The sequence below is a fragment of the Poromitra crassiceps genome (assembly GCF_964638095.1).
Source record: "Poromitra crassiceps genome assembly, chromosome: 2".
Classification (NCBI taxonomy): Eukaryota; Metazoa; Chordata; class Actinopteri; order Beryciformes; family Melamphaidae; genus Poromitra; species Poromitra crassiceps.
The window spans coordinates 38016770-38038438 of NC_139624.1; the positions used below are offsets into that span (position 1 = coordinate 38016770).

General features: G+C 43.0%; 1 protein-coding gene across 1 annotated transcript; it reads right to left on the reverse strand.

The window, feature by feature from the left end:
- Positions 1 to 369: 369 nt before the first annotated feature.
- Positions 370 to 21144, reverse strand: LOC310799446 (vimentin-like; the record flags this gene model as incomplete). Its single annotated transcript, XM_083662029.1, has 8 exons — positions 370 to 458; positions 569 to 612; positions 5259 to 5479; positions 7235 to 7360; positions 9409 to 9570; positions 12855 to 12950; positions 17450 to 17510; positions 20699 to 21144. The coding sequence occupies 8 exons, from the start codon at positions 21142 to 21144 to the stop codon at positions 427 to 429; spliced, it is 1188 nt and encodes a 395-aa protein (XP_083518155.1). The 3' UTR covers positions 370 to 426.
- Positions 21145 to 21669: the final 525 nt, after the last annotated feature.

Here is a 21669-nt window from a genome sequence, read left to right on the forward strand (position 1 = left end):
GCAAAAGTTACACCCCGGCTATAAAAGGCTTGTTACGAATAGGTAGGCTAGGCTGCACTCTACATGTCACATAAATACACTTTTTAACTGAATAAGAATGTGGGATTAACAGGCAACTCATTTCTATTGACATTTTATTCACTTAAACCCAATGTACAGCAATGCGTTACGGCTCCGTACGGATCCGGTAAAACTGGCGTGTTAAATAGATGGGCGATACATGCGGTATGGAAAAATGACGCACCTGTTCTATTTTTGTCGGATCCTGCATGTATCTGACAGATTACATGAGTGTGAGTCTGTTCGTAGCCGTACCGGAGCCGTACTGCATCTGTTCCGGAGCTGGTGCATTTAGCCCTCACAGTAACTGCTCCAATGATTATATGTATGCCTAATTGAATTGAATTGTGGATAATCAAAAATCTTTTAGTAGATGTTTTTCAGAGCTCGGGCGCTGCCTGCAAGACAATGACATATATTGGGTTTAATCAGCAGACAGCACAACTGGCTGCGCCATCCTCACCAACTCCTAATATATAACAGTAGAGGATGAAGTTTAGTGACTCACCTCTCAAGTTGAAGGAGGATAAGTTGGACAATGGGGCGGCAATCCTGAGAGAGAAGGGCATAAGGGAAACCTTTATTATATGCCACATACAAGCACAGGTTCACACACATACACACACACACACACACATACACACTCCTCACAGAGCGAGAACAAATATGATCTCACACTTTGGAACCTATTGATACAGTATTATGCATGTGAAGTATACATGTTTAGGTTTGACATGACAGTGGATGTGTTGTTGATTAATAGATTGACAGACAGAATCGCCAACTATATTTTTAATCGTTTAGACAATTTTTTTACGGGGGGAAAATAACGACTAAAATGTGTTCTTTCTTATAAGGTGTGTGGAAAATGTAGTTGACATCGGATCAACTTTGAAGGCGAAATAGCAACAAAACAAAAAATCACCATGGCAGAAAATTATCATGGCAGAAATGAAACCAGTATGGCCAATTAAGTTAAGGAGCTTCTGGAAAACAAGATTAGACAAGCCTAACCATGAACACAGCCTGTGGGGAACATTGTCTGTCAGGAAATTAAAGATTTGACGCATGACTTTCTGTCCATAAACGATCCTGGACCCTCTTTCCATGTGGGTTCCAAAAGATTCTTCCTCCCAGTAAGACGTGAGGCAGCATTTTCATGCTCTTGAATGCCCTGTGCCGTAAAACAACTGCTGTGGCATGGAAAATGGATTGAGTCTATATACAGTATATACAGTGAAATCTATTTCACATTTCAAATGCACATTTTAACATCCAGCAAAAACAAACTGAAAGCAGGGAAAGGGAAAGGTGATGTACAAAGACAAGCACATCAAATTCTTTCCGGATCTGTCGGCCGAGGTCCACAAAAAACAAAGGGGCTTTGACGGTGCGCACCAGGCACTGCGTGATAAGGGCATTACCAAGCATCGGATCCTGTTCGGATCAGGTGGGGGATCAAGATGGCACAATAGTCTCATGGAATGTAAAAACGATTAAACGATTTCAGACGGCAGCCCGTCTTTATTGTCACACGAACACACTACAACACATGCATGCGGCCACAACACACACTCATGCTGACGGTGGCCGGTGAAATATGTCCTCTGCATTTGACCCATCCAGGCTTGTCCTTTCCTCCAGGGGGCAGGCCAGGAGCAGTGGTCGCTATTTCTTTCCAGCGCCCGGGGACCTTCATTGGACCAGCATTGGACCAACTTCAGATGTTGTCGTCACTGGTCGGATGACGATCTTCTGCATGTTTTTAGTGGGGGGTTATGTACGGAGGAACCCCCTGGGGGGTATGGGGAGAACATGCAAACTCTACACAGAAAGGCCCTTTCGACGAGATAGCCCACCTGGGCAGTAGGCACTGAAGATATGGGGGGGTCACAACTCCAGCGCCCACAGCGTCCCAGGTGGGAATCGAACCCAGGACCTTCGAGCTGTGAGGCGACAGCACTTACCACTGCACCACCGTAAAAGGGCTAGGCCAGGTTGTGAAGAGGGTGAAGGTTTTCAAACACCCTAAATCTCTATCTGCGGACATGATTTTCCTGCAAGAGACTCACATTAAAGGTGCAGCTGGATCTCACAGTATCCATCCCTAGTGGTCACAGCTTTTACCGTACCACCGGTGCGAGAGAGATTCACCCCGCTCTTGAGAGAGGGGAGCCGGGTTGCGCTTCGCTTTGTCCTTTCCTTGCAGCACCCACTGCTTAAAATGACTTCCAGCGGCCCTGACCTTGCCTCTGGGACGCAGGCACAAATTCGTTTTGTCATTTCCTTGCAGCACCCACTGCTTAAAATGACTTCCAGTGGCCCTGATCTTGCCTCTGGGATGCAGGCACAAATTGTTTAGTCCCAGGAGAGGCCTTTGGAGGGCGGTGTGTGACCAATAGAGGTGACATTCTCCCTGCTAAAGTCACTGTAACATATTCAATGACTAAAAAGCTGTTATATTAAGGTGAAAAGGTTACTGATTGAGGCTTTAAGTTAGGGACCGTTCGTTATTTAGGGAAGGGTCCACTGGAGGAAAATACGGGAGGGTCATCCTGTTTTAAATTTAGTCTGAGGGAGGGTACACTCTCTTTAATTTGAGTCCAGGGGAGGGGTATACAATTTTGATTCGATAAAAATATATAAACGTCATTATAAGCTTCATTTACACCCCTCCTGTCCAAACTGTTTGGTATGTCCCGGTGCATTGTTTCTCTTTGGCGGTCCTATCTGTTGATCTTTGTGCTTGGCCTATCCAGACAGCGCAGTGCAGAGGAATTCCTTTTGGATATGTCATTACGCACGGACGTGCCACACCAGGACATCAAATTCTGCTGCTAAAATGCGGTATTAGCAGATAATTCAGTGAGGCAATCAACTATAATTCACTGAGAAACTTTTATCACATCGCAAAGAGGGGTTAATGGCAAATGAATTGAGAAAAGTAGACATTGTAGCCTACTTGCAATAGGCTATTCACCTTCACCTCCCATAACCCGGAGGGTCATTGGCAACACAGATGATCTGTCGACAAGCTCTCTCCATCTCTCTCTGTCCTCGGCAGGAGTCGGCAGCAATATACAAGTTAATTTTCTCAGCTTGTAGCGTGCGATTCGGGGGCTGTATGAAAGCCACTGAAACAAATGAGCTGAACTTGAGGCTCAGCTGCATAATTGCGCACAGGATCGACCCACGGCTTCGATGCGGTTGAAATCATCAGTTGCCATGACTTACTGTTGCCAAATGACCTATCCAACAGGTGTTGTTAGGCTATGCATAATATGGTGACAGGCTCAGCGTGTGTGTGTGTGTGTGTGTGCATGTGTAAAATAGAACCAATTGGTGTGTGTGTGTGTGTGTGTGCATGTGTAAAATAGAACCGATTGTTGTCATTCCACTTGCTCTGTATCCACAAGCTCCCAACTGACATTTCCGTATGTGCCAAGCATGCTATAGCACCTGGCAATCAAAGACTGCGACCAAAACGCAAAAGTAGGGCTAATATTAACAAGCGGTAGGCCTAATTTGTCATTTGGCTGCGGTAATTTGGTTAAAGAAAACAACGAAACCCTTACAACTTCTGTCTATAGGCTATAATGGAGATGATATGACCACCTGAAAATAATAAGATAAGATAATAAATAGCGTAATGAACAATCTTATCACAGAAGAAGCTGGCTCGAATGAGACCATGCCTCTCATTTTCCATAGGCTATACGCGAGGTAGCCTACGTTAAATTGGTCTGCTGTCTGCTGATGACGGCAATCATGCAAAAAATCCCCCCAAAAATCCATGCAGTTTCACCATCACCAGAACACAGGATGTGAAGAATGAAGATGTTTTAACCATAAAATGCTGGTCCTCAACCTATTACGCATAGTGCAGCTGGCAACGGGAGCTCGTTTAATCAAAAAAATGCACGAGAGCTTAATAATGCATTGATCCTATATTTCATCTCATAGTGCAAGTCGAGGTGTTTGTGTGCTTTGCCTCATGCGTGATGCCCGCCTTGTGCTGCCTATGATTTTATTGACAATGAACATTGCTATTGACACTGTTTTTCCAGCAAAAATAGTAGGCTATAACATGTGTTGGGGGAGGGTCAATCACATTTTTCCAATCACTTGGGGAGGGCTAAAGAAATATATATTTTGATCACAGGAGGGTTACAGCTTTTTATTTCAGAGGACTCGAAATCCCTCCAGTGACCCCCCTTCTAAATAACGAACGGTCCCTTAATACCTTTCTTTTACTAGCATTGTAAGGCCCTGGCTGACTGCAATCTCAGTATTACCTCAGTTATCATGTTAGGAATGAGCTGGGTGAGATGGAGAACCTTTCTGCACCGTATAATGCCTCTTTTCCTTGGCTGATTTCACATTACGCATTCATTCCAAGGGAAATTTAGGGTTGGCTGATTTCCAGACCAGCTCACATTACTTTGGACCTACTGAGCCTCTGCTCTGCCCCAAGGGAACTAAACTAGAGCTTTGATTAGCTGGGTGGCAGAACATGAAGCCAAAGAGAATTTGACGGAGGAAGCACCGTGGCTTATGCTGCTCGGTCGTTGGCTGGCAGAGAGGGCACACAGGTCTGTGTGCATGTCATCCTGCACACTGTTGTAATGGACCTGGTCGATGGGTTGTTTACATAGGAAAATAACATTGTATGTTATAGGCATTTTTACATTAATAATCAGTTCCCCTAAATGTCTGGTGATATTCAAAAATGCAATTTGTATGGGGAGTTACTGACTGGAATTTGTGGTTTTCACATTGTCATTGGAAGATACAATTTGTTTTAGTATTTTTTTTTTTATCTTTATGTAACAACATATATGTACAGATTTTTTTGTAATAAAAACAGAATGAAACAAAAACTCCTGAATGACCAAAAAAAGAAAAAGATTCTAGGCAATACTGTTCAGAAGTTGGTGGCCAATATGTAGAGTTACTTGTTATAGTACAGTACAATCACACAGCCGATCAGTGTAATTGGGGCTGAAAAGTGGGGAGATATTCACAAAATTCTCTGGGACTTACGATCTCTGAGCTCCAGATTCTTTAAAGGCAGAAAAAGGGTAGCAGCGGCAGCACGTTGCATGATCCTGAAACTTTGAGCTGCCTATCTGAACTGAACTGAGTTGCATGTCTGAACACAGCCATAATAAACTCTCATACCAACAGTGTGTGAGTACCTGCTCTCCTCCCCTTCCAGCAGCTTGAGGTAGGTGGCGATCTCAATGTCCAGGGCCATCTTGATGTTAAGGAGGTCTTGGTGCTCCCTCAGGTGGCAGGCCATCTCCTCCTTCATATTGCAGATGTCCTCCTCCAGATGGCCAATGGTGTCCTGGTATCTAGCAGCCTCTGTCCCAAAGCCACCCTCCACATCCCGCATCTGACGCTCCATAGCCTCATTCTGATGAAAACACACCATTAAGTTATTTAAAAAACAAGCTATATAATTTAAAACGGAATCTACAATCTAAACCATGTTTGTTCCTTCAGCAATGTTGTTGTGCTCTACATTCGATACGATCTAATCTTATCTTAATTTACAATTTATTAATTAATTTTTTTTAACTATGCCATTTAGTGAATTAGTATGATAATATAAAAAAAACAGCAATAACAGCAATAATAATAACAGCAGTAACAATACTATGAATAATAAAAAACAATGTATATTTACATCAATATGATTTTTTATGATGATGAAAATAATTGATTAAAAAATGTTTTATTTAGTTTTACTTATCAGGTAGGCTAAATGAGTGCAATAAACACTGGGGGGGAAATTGTCTGAGAGAATCGTGGTCGCAATTCAGAGAAAGAAAATCGTGATTTTCATTTGATCTAGAATCGTGCAGTGAGGACTTAAAGTCGAACTGAACCCGTCCGTCACGTGCGTCGCAGTCCGTTTCAGACTGAAAACATAATTTGTCTGAGATGACAAGTTGAGAGGCGGGTCATAGTATCATGTCGATGATTTGATTTGACAATTCTGGCTTTGGCATTGGTCAATCATGGCGTGTTCCACCCCCAAATCGAGTGGGATTCAGCGTGTTGTCGTGCTACGCGAGTGGTATCCGCGGAATACCAGGCAGCCAGCTGCTTCGTGCGGAGCGAGCGGACAATGCGATGCATGGGTGCTGCCCGCCCGCCTGGAATCTCCGAGGGGAGACCCCTGACAACCACGCTCTCAAGCGTGCGCCTTTTACGCTATTTATGTAAATACGATATTCCTGGAATGCGCGTTTTAACGAGCCAGTTACATTTCTTTGCATTAGAGATTATAGTTTCTGTTTTTTGTTCATGTTACATACAATTGGCCAAGTTAGTAGTTAGTTTATGGGATAGGAATTCTGCCAGATGACAGGCACTATAGGCGCCATTTTCTACTTCATTTGGAAGAGAAAATTATCCTGAAATGAAGATTTGATTGACAGCTGCCATGTCATGATATGATTGGTTGAAATGGGGTAGAAATTTGATAGTACTAGGTGACGTCAGCAAACTGGAGATTTATGTTATCAATGAAATCTTGAAAAATGAACTTTTGATGTGAAAAAGTGTGAAAAACTAAAGAAATTAGATTTTTGTGTTATTTTTTGCATACATTATTAAATAGGTGCAATGCATACCCAGGTATTTGAACTAAAAGAAAAGAAAAGTCATTTTTGGGTTCAGCTCGACTTTAAAGTCCAGCTGAAACAGCATTTCCAGAGTATTTAACTTCCCTATCGTGACATATTTCGGAGTGAAATGTTGACTGTACGCGGGGCCAGAGTGCGACCATAGACTGAGATGATTTTGAGCATGAATGAGGGCGATGACTACTATTTCGTCCTGGGGGTGAGGCCATATGTTTGTGCCTCCCCGCCCCCTGCAGAAAAATCAGCTAGTATGTTAGCTCTGGTGTCAGCATTGCACCGTTGTAGCATTGTACAGTTGCTGGACAGTTGCTTGCAGAATTGATTGACAACTGCCGATGTCATGATATTACTGGTTGAAATTGGTTAGTACTGTAGGTAAGCACACTGTAGATTTTGTTGTAGTAAAAAAATTAAGTTGTAATTTTTCATGCTCAACTTAAGTGACCTGCTATCTCAGTACAATTTATTTGAATTCAGTTCTTTGAGTCGTGCTGTCAGAGTAGGTGGTGGATCCTTACTGTTCCTTTGAGGGTGTCAACCTCACAGGTTAGAGTCTGGACCTGGCGACAGTAATCACTGGCTTCCTGCATGGCCTGGCGGATCGTGTCACTGTTACGCTGCTGCTGCTCCGAGAGATCAGCACACTGAGAAGAGAGGGTGCAATAATACTGTTACACTTCCACATCAGAGAAAGACATGTTTGTGTGAGCCAGGGGCGTTTCTAGGATTTTAAGACAGGGGGCTTAGCAGAAGGGGCACCCCTTCAGGGCCGAAACCCTGTGGACTCATCGGACGCAGCACGGCCTCGCCTGCTCTATTGGCAAGCGCAGCGCACAATCAACTGCACTGGCATGCGCAGCTCAACTTCGCATCACTGTCACTGATGATGTCACAATGCTTATGACATCACTGATGATGTCACAATGCCTATGACATCATCAGTGATGTCATAAGATGATTTTGGTCAATAATGATGTCACTGATGACATCACTGATGACATCACTGATGACATCATCAGTGGACATCATCAGTTCAGGGTTCATATGGCTGTTGGGAAAAAAGCTGTCCTTGAAGAGGGTGGTTTTGGGGTGATAGACCTGTAGTATCTACCTGAGGTAATGGGCTGAAATAGGTGGTGTGCTGGGTGAGAAGGGTCCTTGGCAAACTTGCCAACACGAGTGACAGTACAGGAGGTGAAGAGGGAAGGTCACATCCTATGATTTTGGAGGCCTTCTTGACTAGCTGTCAAGAAGGCCTGTAGTTTGTGTTTGGAGTGTTTGTCTACTGTTCTGTACCAGACTATGATGGATGAGGTGAGTATGCTTTGAATTATGGCAGTGTAGATTCGGACCAGCAGGCTTTGTTTTACCCTGCACTTCCTCAGTTGCCTGAGGAAGTACGGTCACTGCTGGGCCTTTTTCATGATGGAGGTGGTGTTGATGTCCCATTTTAGATTGTTGTTGATGTAGGTACTGAGGAATTTTAATGAGTCAGTCAGAGTTATGGCTTGGTCAGAGTTTGTTAGTGGAAGTTTGGGTATCTTTTTTGCAGTCCTGAAATCAATGGCAATGTTCATGGTTTTGCTGTTGAGCAGAAGGTTGTTGTTGGAGCACCACCTCACTGCCCTGTCCAGCTCTCGCCGGTATGAGGACTCGTCTGTAATTAGGCCAAGAATGGTGGTGTCATCTGCGTATTTAAAGAATGCAGCTCTTGAATCCAGAAGCTCAGGGAGAGACCCATAATAACTTGACATCAGAACAACCATACCTCTTCGGATTAGACCAAAATATCGGACTGGTATTAAATAAAGTAAGTAAGTAAAACTTTATTTATATAGCGCCCTTCACAGCACAAATGCACAGAGTGCTTTACATAGGTAGGAAAAGCAAGGCAAGACAAAACAATACAGTGCAATAAGATAATAAGTAAAAAAATCAGCGAGGTAAAATAAAAGAATGATACTACAAATAAAAAGTAAAAGCAGTGATTGATTATAGATTGCCAAAAGCCTGTCTGTAGAAGTGAGTGTATTGGTCTTTTATTGAATATCGGGGATTGGCCAGTCAGTGTTATCAACCTTTGATATGATGGATGTCTCTCTCAGATCGCAGCTACAGCAATCAGTCTGAAAAATACTCTGAAAGTCACCACCAAACTCCACATGGAGCACTGAAATCAACAATGTGAAACCATGACAGGCCACGGTCCTCGCCTGCTCGTCTGTCTGCTTACAAACAGCTGCAAGCAATGCTTACTTCTCCCGCAAGGTAATGTTTTAGGTGCGTTTGCATGTGACCAGCCGACGACCATTGAGAACAAGTATGCCGAGAAATGGCTCACGTGTTTTGCGTCAAAATCGCCACATATAAAGCATTATCGGAATTGCCTGATCTAATATTATTAGGGCCGAATATAGTCTGATTCCGTTCACTGGCCGATCATTCGCAGCATCCCCACTCGGAACCACCGGCCCGGGTCCCTAATGTGAAACCACCCTAAAAATCAACATAAATTGAATTAAAAATTAAAAATTCCTCTGTTCGTCAGAAAAAGACATGGTAAGATGAGGTAAGAGACACAGGTAAGGCAGAGAGACAGGTGGAAAGACACAGATATGCAGACCCTGTCTGTCTGTCTGTCTGTCTGTCTGTCTGTCTGTCTGTCTCTCTCTCTCTCTCTGCACATGCTGACCTTGGACTTGTACCAGTCTTCAGACTCTTGGAGGTTTTTGGTGGCCAGGTTTTCATACTGCAGCCTAGCATCACACAGGGCAGCGGTCAAGTCGGGTTTGGTAACGTCCATCTCTATCTGAACATGCTGCTCCTGGATCTGGGCTTGGAGCTCCCCCACCTCCTACACATACATGAGAAGAAAGAATAGTTACACCACCTATTACAAATACAGGAGAAGAAAGAATAGTTACATCACCTCCTACACATACATGAGAAGAAAAAATAATTACACCACCTTCTAACCATACATGAGAAGAAAGAATAGTTACCACCTCCTACACATACTTAAGAAGAAAGAATAGTTACACCACCTCCTCCACACACATGAGAAGGAAGAATAGTTACACCACCTCTTACACATACATGAGAAAAAAGGACAGTTATTATAGTTATTGTGTGTATTAGTTGTGTCTCTCTAACATGATACACTGGTTTGCATTATGCAGTAAACAGTTTCATTTGCAGGTAGGCCAGTCAGTGCTTGCCTTACTGTAGTATATACTGCAATATTGTCATGTCTGTCAGGATTGTTATTTGCTGCTCGCTTGTGAGCTTTTTAGAGTGTTGGGTAGGCTGTGAAACTGAATTGCCCTTCTTGGATAAATAAAGTTGTCTGTATGCACTGTGTGTGTGTGTGCGTGTGTGTGTGTGTGTGTGTATGTAGGCCAATGTCATTTTTAATTTTTTTACAGATTATGAAGTGCAGATTATATCAAACAAAAGCCGAACAACAGCCAATCGAAACTAGTTATGCAAATACAAGACTGCAACTCTAAAACCCCTGTGTTCGACTTTTAGTTAAGAAGATACACTTATTTACTGATCATAAAACATTTGCATTTCATGTGGAATGGATAGTTCAAATCCTCTTTTTTGTGTACCGGTACTAATGGAAAAAAAAGAAAAACATTCAAAAGAAAGAATTTGTTTTTGCATTTCAACTTAGAATCAGACGAGTTGCGGTCCCTCTGGCTGGGCAGTCACACACACACACACACACACACACACACACACACACACACACACACACACACACACACACACACACACACACACACACACACACACACACACACACACACACACACACACACACACACACACACACACACACACACACACACACACACACTTACAGGATGTTTGCTTGGGCATACAGTACATCCTGCTGCATTGCCTGTATATATGTCATCATCATGTGTAATTTAGCTGAGAAAATTACAAACCCCAATACAAAATTATATTAAGTCAATATGTTAGTGTTTGCGATACATAACTGTAACGTTTTGAGCCTTGCTGCTCACTTTCTCAGACCATTGTTCACAGCCTGGCATTATCGCAACACATACTACAGACAAATTTAAGACACATGTCCTAAATTTTTTCTTTCCTTTTCCCCATTTTATACAGTGAGATCAAGTTTTGAAAGATGGTCTCAATACAATGAAATTGCTATTATGGGGACTAACATAATCACACATGAATTGGTCTCATTGAATCCACAAGAGTCTGAGCTTTCCAGTCATACCCAATTTATGTTATTCTGATAGGGAAAATTTAAATCATATTAGCCTTTATTTGCACAATCACTATATTCATATACATTTTCATTTAAGATACACATAGTTATTGTACATACATAGACAGACGTCATATTCAGATAACCTGTAGTGTACATTTGCAGCTCCTCTATCTCACACTGTGCCCTGTCACTGGGGCGGCCTTAGCTCAGGAGGTAGAGCGGGTCGGCCAATGACGCAAGGGTTGGCGGTTCGATCCCCGCTCCCTCCCAGCTGCTGTCGCTGTGTCCTTGGGCAAGACACTTAACCCTCCTTGCCTCGTGTGATTGGTATGAATGTAGACATGAATGATGGTGGTCGGAGGGGCCGTTGAGCGCCGATGTGTGGCTGCCACGCTTTCGAACCACCGGTACGAATGGTGTGAACGAATAATGATTCTGTGAAGCGCTTTGAGCACTTGGAAAGGCGCTATATAAATCCAATCATTATTATTATATTATTATTACTGTCTGTTAAGCAAAAGCAATTTGTTTCCTTGTAAATGGAAAATGGAGGGAAACGCAACAAACAAAACTTTTGTATTTTTTCCGTTTTCCTTTTTTTTGTTTTTCCTTTTCTCTGAATCAAATGTTTTACGGTCGCGATTCACCGCGGTCACAATTTGTATGCAAATCCTCTTAACGTGGATTGATAAGCAAACAGAGTTCTGCTGTAGAGCCTGTGAGGAATACAACTAGTTCTTCTACCTCCAGATATCAGGATGAGCGGAGTTTAAGAAATGCCACTAAGGTTCGATACATGTCATAACTAGTGTCTATTAATGCAATTAAAATTGGAGTACCCCTCATATGCTAATAATCACTTTAATATGATCAGGGTATGGTGTTTACGTTATTGCCTTAATTGCACTTTAATAAAAATGTTGATGTTCATGTAAACATGGCTACTGATATGCAGGTGAATAGGTTTGTGTGAGTAGGTGGTGTAACAGATACTGTAGGGCCAGGGGCGGACTGGGATCATAATTCAGGCCGGGCATTAGATACCAAGCAGGCCAGGCTGATACGGGCGACGCGTGTGCCGGCGACGCGAAAAATTTGGGCCGTTTGAAGCCCAATTTGGGCCGTTTGAAGCCCAATTTGGGCCGTTTGAAGCCAGATTTGGGCCGTTTGAAGCCCAATTTGGGCCGTTTGAAGCCCAATTTGGGTTGTTTGAAGCCAGATTTGGGCCGTTTGAAGCCCAATTTGGGCCGTTTGAAGCCCAATTTGGGTCATTTGAAGCCAGATTTGGGCCGTTTGAAGCTCAATTTGGGCCGTTTGAAGCCCAATTTGGGCCGAGTCCAATTTTACAATGAGATGCACCCACTTTAAGCCTGAAGTGTAATTATTACTTCAGACTAACTAATAAAGTAATAAAACCACTAGTAAACCAGTAGGCGGTGCCTGGCCTGCTGTTCAGTGAGTGGCCTGACTGCGGGCATTTGCCCGACGTGCCCGATTATGCAGTCCGCGCCTGTGTAGGGCTATCACACCAAGGGATTACAGTGACCATTTATTTTTCCATAGACATTTCATAAAATGCTTATACAACCATTTTACTTGGTCAAACCAAGCGACTCCGCTATCTTTAGAATCAGGAGACAATAACATTTCACTCAGCCCCCCCCCCCCCCCCCCAATACATTTTTTTAATCCGCCTTTTTTTTTGTCTGAGTGAAATGTCCGATGATCTCTCCTCATTCTAAATATAGCTGAATTGTTTGGTTTGGCCAAGTAAAACTGTTTTTATTTACGAAATGTCTATGGAAAAATAAATGGTGGATGAAATCCCTTGGTTCGTATGCCTAACCTGGAAGAGGGCGCAACTTTGGCTCTCTATTGTTTACCTCCTCATGGATCTTCTGGAGGAAGCTGATCTCCTCCTGCAGAGACTCCACCTTCCTCTCCAGGTCCAGACGGACCAGAGACTCATTGTCCAAATCCTGCAAAACACACACACACCCATGCATGCACGCACGCACGCACATACGCACTCTCACACACACGCACACGCACACGCACACGCACACGCACACACACACACACACACACACACACTATATATTTTAGTTTTGATTGATAATAATAAATAGCTGCATATGAGACGGTCTGTAAACAATGACGGAAGGGGTGGGACATCCACTCTACAGCAGAAACCCCAAAATATCGGCCGTCTGTCCCAGAGTCATATTAGTCGTCAGACTGATAGACCCTGGCTGCGTTCCAATACCCATACTTGTACTTCTTTCTTGTAGTATGTACTGCCGCTGCCCTCACAAAGTATGGATTGTAGTGTGTAGCATGCATGCAAAATGCATACTATTGGGACACACTACATCTGTCGTCACGTGAGCTTCCTGAACTCCGACCTCTTGCTCACTTCCGCCGACGTCCGCAGCGCCACATTTGAGTTTTTTTTTTTTTTTTAATAAACAAAGTCTGGCAATAACAAACAGTACATTATACAAAAAATTCAGACTAAGCATTTACAAAATTGGAACAGACAATCAAATAAACAAATTGCTGTTATATTGTAATGTATGTTGTTGTTTCTAATAAACTGATGTGATGATACTTACATGCAGTCTCATTCTTAACAGTATAATAACGTGCATATTTCTGTCAGTGTTTTTATCATAGTTATTGACGTGTTCACGGCGTCATGGAGGTGGGCGTGGATTATACACGCAGCTCAGTCAGTGCGACGTAACTCCAGTAGGTGGCGGTAATGCACAAAAAGTTGTTTGCCAACCGCCATAAAACATTAGAAGAAGAAGAACTTCCGCTGCGCAAAGGATTGTGGGGAAGTTTGGCTGGAGCAGCATGCATCAATGCATACTCCGAAATAGGAGCTGATGTAGTACAACATCCTGGTACTCTTGGCATACTGCATCTGACATACTATGTATTGGGACATACTAATTCTTTTTTTGCCTACTAAATAGTATGGAAGTATGGGTATTGGAACGGGGCCCCTGTGTGCCCAGATTGCAGTAACGTTGACCTTTGACCACCAAATTGTAATAAGTTCATGCTGAAGACCAAGTGGACGTTTGTGTCAGATGTAATGAAATTACCCCCAGGTGTTCATGATATATCACGAGAATGAGAACGGGATGGACGTGAGGCAGAGATGCTCACAAGTCATTTTTTGCAAGTCTAAGTCAAGTCTCAAGTCTTTGAGCTCAAGTCCAAGTCAAGTCTCAAGTCTTTGGTCACAAGTACAAGTCAAGTCTCAAGTCTCTTATGGATGAAGCGTTCTATCATCTGCTGCATGCCATCCAGTCTGCTTAGAACACTGCATAGCTAAAACCAAGGAATTCAAAGCATGTACTGTATTATCCTCACTCCTTTATCTATTAGCATACATTATCTGCATTGATTGGATGACATCAGTATAGATTTCCTTAATGTTAATGCACCAAAAATGTTTAATAAAAAATAAAGATTGTTCACAAGTCCCAAAACTCAAGTCCAAGTCAAGTCTCAAGTTTTTGAGGACGAGTCTCAAGTCAAGTCTCAAGTCACTGTGAGTGAGACTTAAGTGCGACTCAAGTCCAAGTCCCAAGTCCCCATCTCTGACGTGAGGTCACAGTGACCCTGAACTTTGACCACCAAAATCTAATCAGTTCATCCTTCTTTTCTTTTTTTATCTTGTTTTTTTCCCAATATTTTTCTCCCATCTTCTACCCAATTAGACTTGCCGAATTCCCCCTGCTGTCCCGGTCGTTGATCCACCACATCTGCTGATCTGGGGAGAGTTGTAGACTAGCACCGATACGTGTGCAGTCGCCAGTCGTTTCACCCGTAGGACGTAGCCTGTGGGAGGATCACGCTAATGTTGGGCTATTGATATAGCAAGATGTTTTTCTTATATGTTTTAAAAGACAGAGGAGAAAGGTTAAAGTGATAATACGGAAGATTTCAGTTTTGTTCTCTTGGGTGACACCTATTGGCGATGAGTGGTAATTGCAGGTGAGATCCAAACAGTGTTATTATGTGACATTACTCAGTTTGTTCGATCATAGTAACCACCCGTAATGCTAAGAGAATGGAAAAAAGTAGCTTGTTATGCTACTTCACACGAGTTGTGAGGAACCTACAGTAACCTACAGAGTGAGTCTATTGTGTTAGCTCCGCCCACCCTGTGTCACCACAGACACCAAGTTCATAAATGCTGCAATACTGAAAATGCAAAGGCTTCCATCAATGGGCCATATGCTCAATCACCATTGTGTTAACTCACTATCAGATAGACAGTGACTTAACAGACATTTATTTAGATGAAAATCTTCCGTATTATCACTTTAACAAGATGAGGAGGAAGTGAATTCCTTATCTATACACGTGATTTAGGGTGCCGGGGAAATCTTCAATAGGAACAGGGGGGGATATCTCAATTAATCAATCAATCAATAAATGTTATATTTATATAGCGCCAAATCATAACAAGAGTTATCTCAAGGCGCTTTACAAATATCAGGTAGAAGACCAGGAGCCGGTTGCACAAATCACCTTGAGTTAAGATTTTCCTTAGAGTCCGAGTTAAAGTTTGCATAAAATAAAAGCGTCGCCTCCCATTGACTTTGTATTGGACACGACCAAATCGCTGGAAAAGCATGCTGGGATACCTGGCGTCACAGGCGCGTTATTATGGAACCCACCGCGGTTTTGGGCAAACCACGCCCTGTGCCCACCTACGCAGCAGTCAAGCGCCGGGATTGGCCAGGCGACCATGCTCCGTGAGCCAATAGGACGAGTATTTATTTTGACAAGCTCTGGCTGCACTTCCTTGACAAGTTGACAGACTATAAATATATACTAATAAACAGACAATTGGACTCGAGTCATAGGGACTCGGACTCGAGTCGACTCGAGTCGCAAATTTGACGACTTCCGACTCGACTCGGACTTGGAAGGTAAATACTTGAAACTCGACTCGGACTTGGAAGAAAATGACTCGAAACTCGACTCGGACTTGTGACAAGATCAGCCGAGTGCACCAGCTGGGCGTACGCCTAGGTTTACACGCTACGTCCGATGTAGAACTCAAAGTTACGACTAACTTAATTTTATGACTAGTGCACCCTGTATGCGCTGCGTCTGTGTATGGAGCAGGCGTAAAAGTTACACCCAAATGCGTAGCTACTCACTGACAGCTGTCTCATCTTGATCTGCGCGTGATGCGGCCGGAATCTTCTCCAAAAATATCGATCGATATGTGCTGTAAATAGACGCATCAGCAATGTAATGCAGTGTAATGTAATCAGCGTCTTGGTACAAGGCTAATGCGTCGAAAGATCTTTCAATTTCTTCCTGACTTCGTCAACTGCCCGCAGTGCGCAGTCTGCCATCGCATTCAGTACTGATTGCACTTGTGATCAAACTGCTTGTGTTGGCGCTGTTAAATTGAGCTGTGAGAACGTTTCTATGCTTTGAATACAACTCTATAAGTTTGAGCTGAGTTGGAGCTGTCTGTCAGCTGTCTGGAGCTCGTCTGAGAGAAGTGTGTTGCTTGGCAACAAGCACGTATTAACAAGGCGCACGTCCGCAGCCTAAATAATCTCTGCCTTGTCATTTTTTCTAACCTGTGACTCGACTTGACATAACCTATGACTCGACTCGAGACTTGACTTGAAATAACATTGTGACTTGACTTGACTTGCCGACAAAAGGAAAGACTTGGGACTTGCTTGAGACTCGGGACCAATTGACTTGAGACTCGCTTGGGACTCGGATCAGAGGGTCTTGGACAATTGTCTGCTAATAAATACTAATAAATATATGACACATAGTTTATTGATGTGCTCACCTATTACAATGGGTATTTCTGTATGTTTTCAAATCATTTCCTGTGCCAACAGGTTAAGACAGAGATAATTTCACCAACATTCAGTATTAAAAATGTAAAAGAAATATATATAATAGACAAAAAAATTAATATGGTAACCAATTTTCAATGGTTTTACATGGAGAAAACGAAATGGGGAAAAACGTTTCTCCGTTTTTTCCGTTTCCGTTTTTCCGTTTCAAACTTTAAAATGGAAAAACGAAAAAACGAAAAAACCTTCACCCGCACAAAAAAGAAGCAAAAATAAATAAAAAAAATAAATATAATATATATATATATATATAATTTTTTTTGCTTTTTTTTTTTTTTTTGCTAATATATATATATATAATATAATATATATATATAATATAATTATAATATAATTATAATTATATTATAATTATAATATAATATATATATATATAATATATATATATAATATATATATATATATATATATATATATATTTGCTAAATTCATGGCCGGCCACTTAAAAATGGACAGCGGGCCGCGGTTGGCCCGCTGTCCGCTGTGGGCCGTAGTTTGACCACCCCTGTGACATAAAGCTTCCACATTTTCTTAAAGTTCATTCAACTTTGCTGTCCTACCTGTCTGAATGTCTGCAGGTTGTGTTCTGTCTCCTCTTTCTGCAATATCTCCTCCTGCAGCCTGGGCACATACACATTTGAATAAAGTATTTATGTCAACATTAAATGACATAAACACTAATAGTGCAATCAAATATTGGGAGTCAGTCAGTTACATAAGTGCTCAAACGGTAACCACAATAATGCATACACATAGGATAACAACACACAGGATGATGACAATGGCAGGTCGGCAAATACAGTTATACTGTAAGACATGATAACGGTCAGTATCCACTTCATGGGTACAAAAAGCAGCTACCGATAATAGCAGATATTGAACAATACCTCGCTAACTGCTTGGCCCTTCTCTTTGGGAGACCAGCCATCTCAAGGCCTCTCACAACCACCTTATGTACGTGACCCCGCGTGCGCACACATGCACACGCACACACACGCGCGCACACACACACACACACACACACACACACACACACACACACACACACACACACACACACACACACACACACACACACAGATAATGGCATAATGGCAGAGCAATGCCCACATCTGCATAAGATAGTGAGCAAACTGCTCACTGCACGACAGTGTAGGAGACACACACAATGTTTAGCTAACTTTAAGTAGACGATTTATAGGGGGTGTGAGGGAGGGGATAATAATAATGGATTTAATTTATATAGCACACTTTAAAATACAATGAAATCTCAAGGTGCTTTACAGAGTAAAACAATCATAGCAATAATAGGAACATAGTAAAAAGGCACATACAACGGGGAATAAAAGCACACAACATAGTAAAACTAGGGCCTAGGGGAAAGCACAGTGGAACAGGTGGGTCTTAAGTTGTGATTTAAAAACAGCGAGTGAGTCAGATGCCCTAATTGTTTCTGGGAGCTGGTTCCACAGCCGTGGCCCCAGTGATGAAAACGCATGGTCTCCCATTCTGGCCAGCTTTGTCCTCGGCACAGAAAGGAGGTTTGAACTGGTGGACCTGAGTGACCGGGGTGATGATTGAGGGGTGAGGAGTTCTTGAAGCTAGGTTGGACCCGTACAGTTTATGGCCTTGAACACAAGGAGGAGTAGTTTGAAAGTGATCAGATTGTTTATTGGGAGCCAGTGAAGGGAGTGCAGGACTGGGGTTATGTGTTCTGATTTGCGAGTTTTGGTGAGAACCCGGGCAGCACTGTTTTGGACGTACTGTAACCTCTGGATGGTTTTGGCTGGTAGGCCAGCAAGGAGAGAGTTACAGTAGTCAATGTGGGAGCTGATGAAGGCATGAACCAGTTTTTCTGCATCACGTTTACTGAGGGAAACGTGTCATCCCCTTGTTAGCAATGACCAAAATCCATCCCCCCTGTTAATCTGCCAAAATTAACTGCACCCGCTCAGCTGCTACAGTTACGTAATTCGAGGTAAAGTTTACAAAACGACGGTGTGTTTTTGAAAAATAATTATTGGTGCTTTGGACACTTCTGAAATGCACTGTGGTGCGTCCGGTGGAATCAGACGCATCAAGCTGCACAGAGCAGATTGAGCCAGGCAGGAAGTTATACAGCAACACAGAGCATCCGGTCAAAAAAAAAAACACAATAAACACAACAACACAATTTAAACAGACAAAAAAGGAAACTAACTACAATCATGTGCTGCCCCTACAAATCAAGGAAAAATGACAAAATCGACAAAATCGGGGAAGCAAAATAAATAAAAATAAAATAAATAATCTACAACTACTGTACTTCCAATACAACAGCGGCCTGCAACAAGCAAGCATACAAACTTGTTATCTGTTGAATAACGTCATTGAGTGTGATGAGTCTGTGTAATAAAAGCCAGGCGGTGTGCAGCATGCGGAGAGCTGCCTGTCTATGAGCTCATTTCACAGTTATTCAGTGAAAAACAGAGCAGTCTCTCTGTCCCGTGTGTGTACCAACACACACACACACACACACACACACACACACACACACACACACACACACACACACACACACACACACATACACACACACACACACACTCTACTGTAGGGTCGTATGGTAATATCGTATACCCAGTGGTGGAAATGGGGGGGAACGCCTGGGAATGGAGTTCCCAGAATAAATCTTGAGAGGGAACGGCAAGAACGAGAGGGGGAACGACATTCCTCCTCAAGTTCCCCTTAAAAAATGATTGCAATGCACCAGAGCAGTGGAGAGGGGGCAGCATGAAAGGAGCAGAGAATAGTAGGAGAACATGTATTTGGAAGCTGAATAAGCAGCATCAATATCAATGTGTCATCAAGTCTGTAAGGGGAAATAAACAGTAGAGCTCGGCAAATCGTATTTAACTAACTTTTATAATATATGTATATATATTATATAATATATTTTTACATAGCTGTAATATATAATGAGTAAAATCAATAAAAAAAAACAAGCATTCAGAAATGGCAGGCTGCACCGCGTCCAGGGACCCCCATCCTGTGTAAGTAGGGTTCCCAGAGTAAAACCTGGCCATTTCCACCACTGCGTACACCAGGGTATTTGAAAATAGCAACAGTATCTGTTTCAATACCGTCATTAGCGTTGTAAAAAAAAAAAGCTCTGCAATGTGCGAATAATAAATGGCAAGATAATATGAGGTGATGCGGAGCTGGCAGTAAAAATGGTCAGGAATATTCACTTATTCACAAATTCTTGACGAGTTATAGGACGAATCAGTGTGACGTCACTTGCCACTCAGAAATGCGGAACCCCGCGGCAGTTAATAGTATGAGTTGTGCCAAACAAACGTTAATATCTCAAAAACTATACATCACATTGCTTATATTTTGACATTCTGAGTGAGAGCAGAATTAGCTCAAGAGTTTGATGTATTATGCATGTCATGTTAAAGTTGTGTGAACTGTCGCAGTTTTAAAAATGTAAACAGAGTTAGCCGGCTAGAGTCAGACACTCACGCCTTGCGCCACTTGGGTTCCATTGCCGTTGCCACCCAGTGACGCGGTTTGTTTACCACGATGGTTTGTATTTTTTTTTATTTTCCCCAGAAAAAAAGGGAAACTGCCATAGAGAATGTATATTGAAGAAAGGCGCTGCCAGCTAAAAAAAAATTAATAAAAAAGCTTTCTGTGTAAACAGCACCTTAAGCAGGTCTTACTGTAGGACTTATTCTTGTTGTACTCTGTCTAACCTAGAGTGAAATTAAAGTATTCCTATTGCCCAACTTTGTGAACCACTCCGTTAACTGGCAGAAGCCTACTTGTGCCGTAGGCGCTGGATGTCCTGGCCCATGTTCCCTTGGTCCACCTCCAGCCGTGCCCTCTGGCTGCTGAGCTGGTCTGCCTGCATGCGGAGCTCCGTCAGCTGGTCATGGTACAGCTCAGCCAGGCGGGGGCGCCCCTGCGCCCGCAGCGTCTGCAGCTCGCCGCCCAGTGCCTGCTTCTGCTGCTCCAGGAAGCGCACCTTGTCGATGTAGCTAACCAAGCGCTCGTTCAGCTGCCGCAGCGCCGCCTTCTCCTCGCTCCTGGTCGCCAGGAACTGTGAGTTGATGGTGTGGGACAGGGCGAAGTCCATGCTGTCGGAGGAGAGACGGGGCTCGGGGGCACGGGACATCCTGGAGGAATGGATGGGGGCGGAGGAGATGCTGTAGGCTGTCCTGGACCGCATCAGGCTGGGGTAGGCCATGGGACACTCCCCTCCGGACATCCTGGAGTAGGACGAGGACACTGACCAATGACAAGGCCTTTTTTTTAAAGAGGGACAAAACATGAATGCATAAGTCACAACATGTACAGAAGAGTACATAGGAGCATTTTGACGATGTTGGAATGTATATTTGTACTTAGGATGTCTACAAATAGCGTATTATTCACCATGACGTGCTTTGCTTCCACATCCACGCACCTCGGTTTCCACATGTGAGTGACATCCTAGTCTGCCTGCCTTCAGTGTTCGTTGTATTCCCACCCAAAGTCATTTCTGATTGGCTTAGAGTACAGTAGCATGATCTCTGATTGGCCTAAGAGTGCATCATCACTCTCTGCCACGCATTTGCACCTGGACCTTTGGGGATAACCAGAGCCATGTAGATAGAAGAGTCCCGACATCTCCATTCACTCCAATGGACCAGTTTTTTACTCTCAAGAGTTCCAGGAAGTAAGGTCCTGGATTAAGCAGCACTGTCATGTTGCAGCAAAGTTATCTTTATGATGTTTTAATAATATTAGTAGA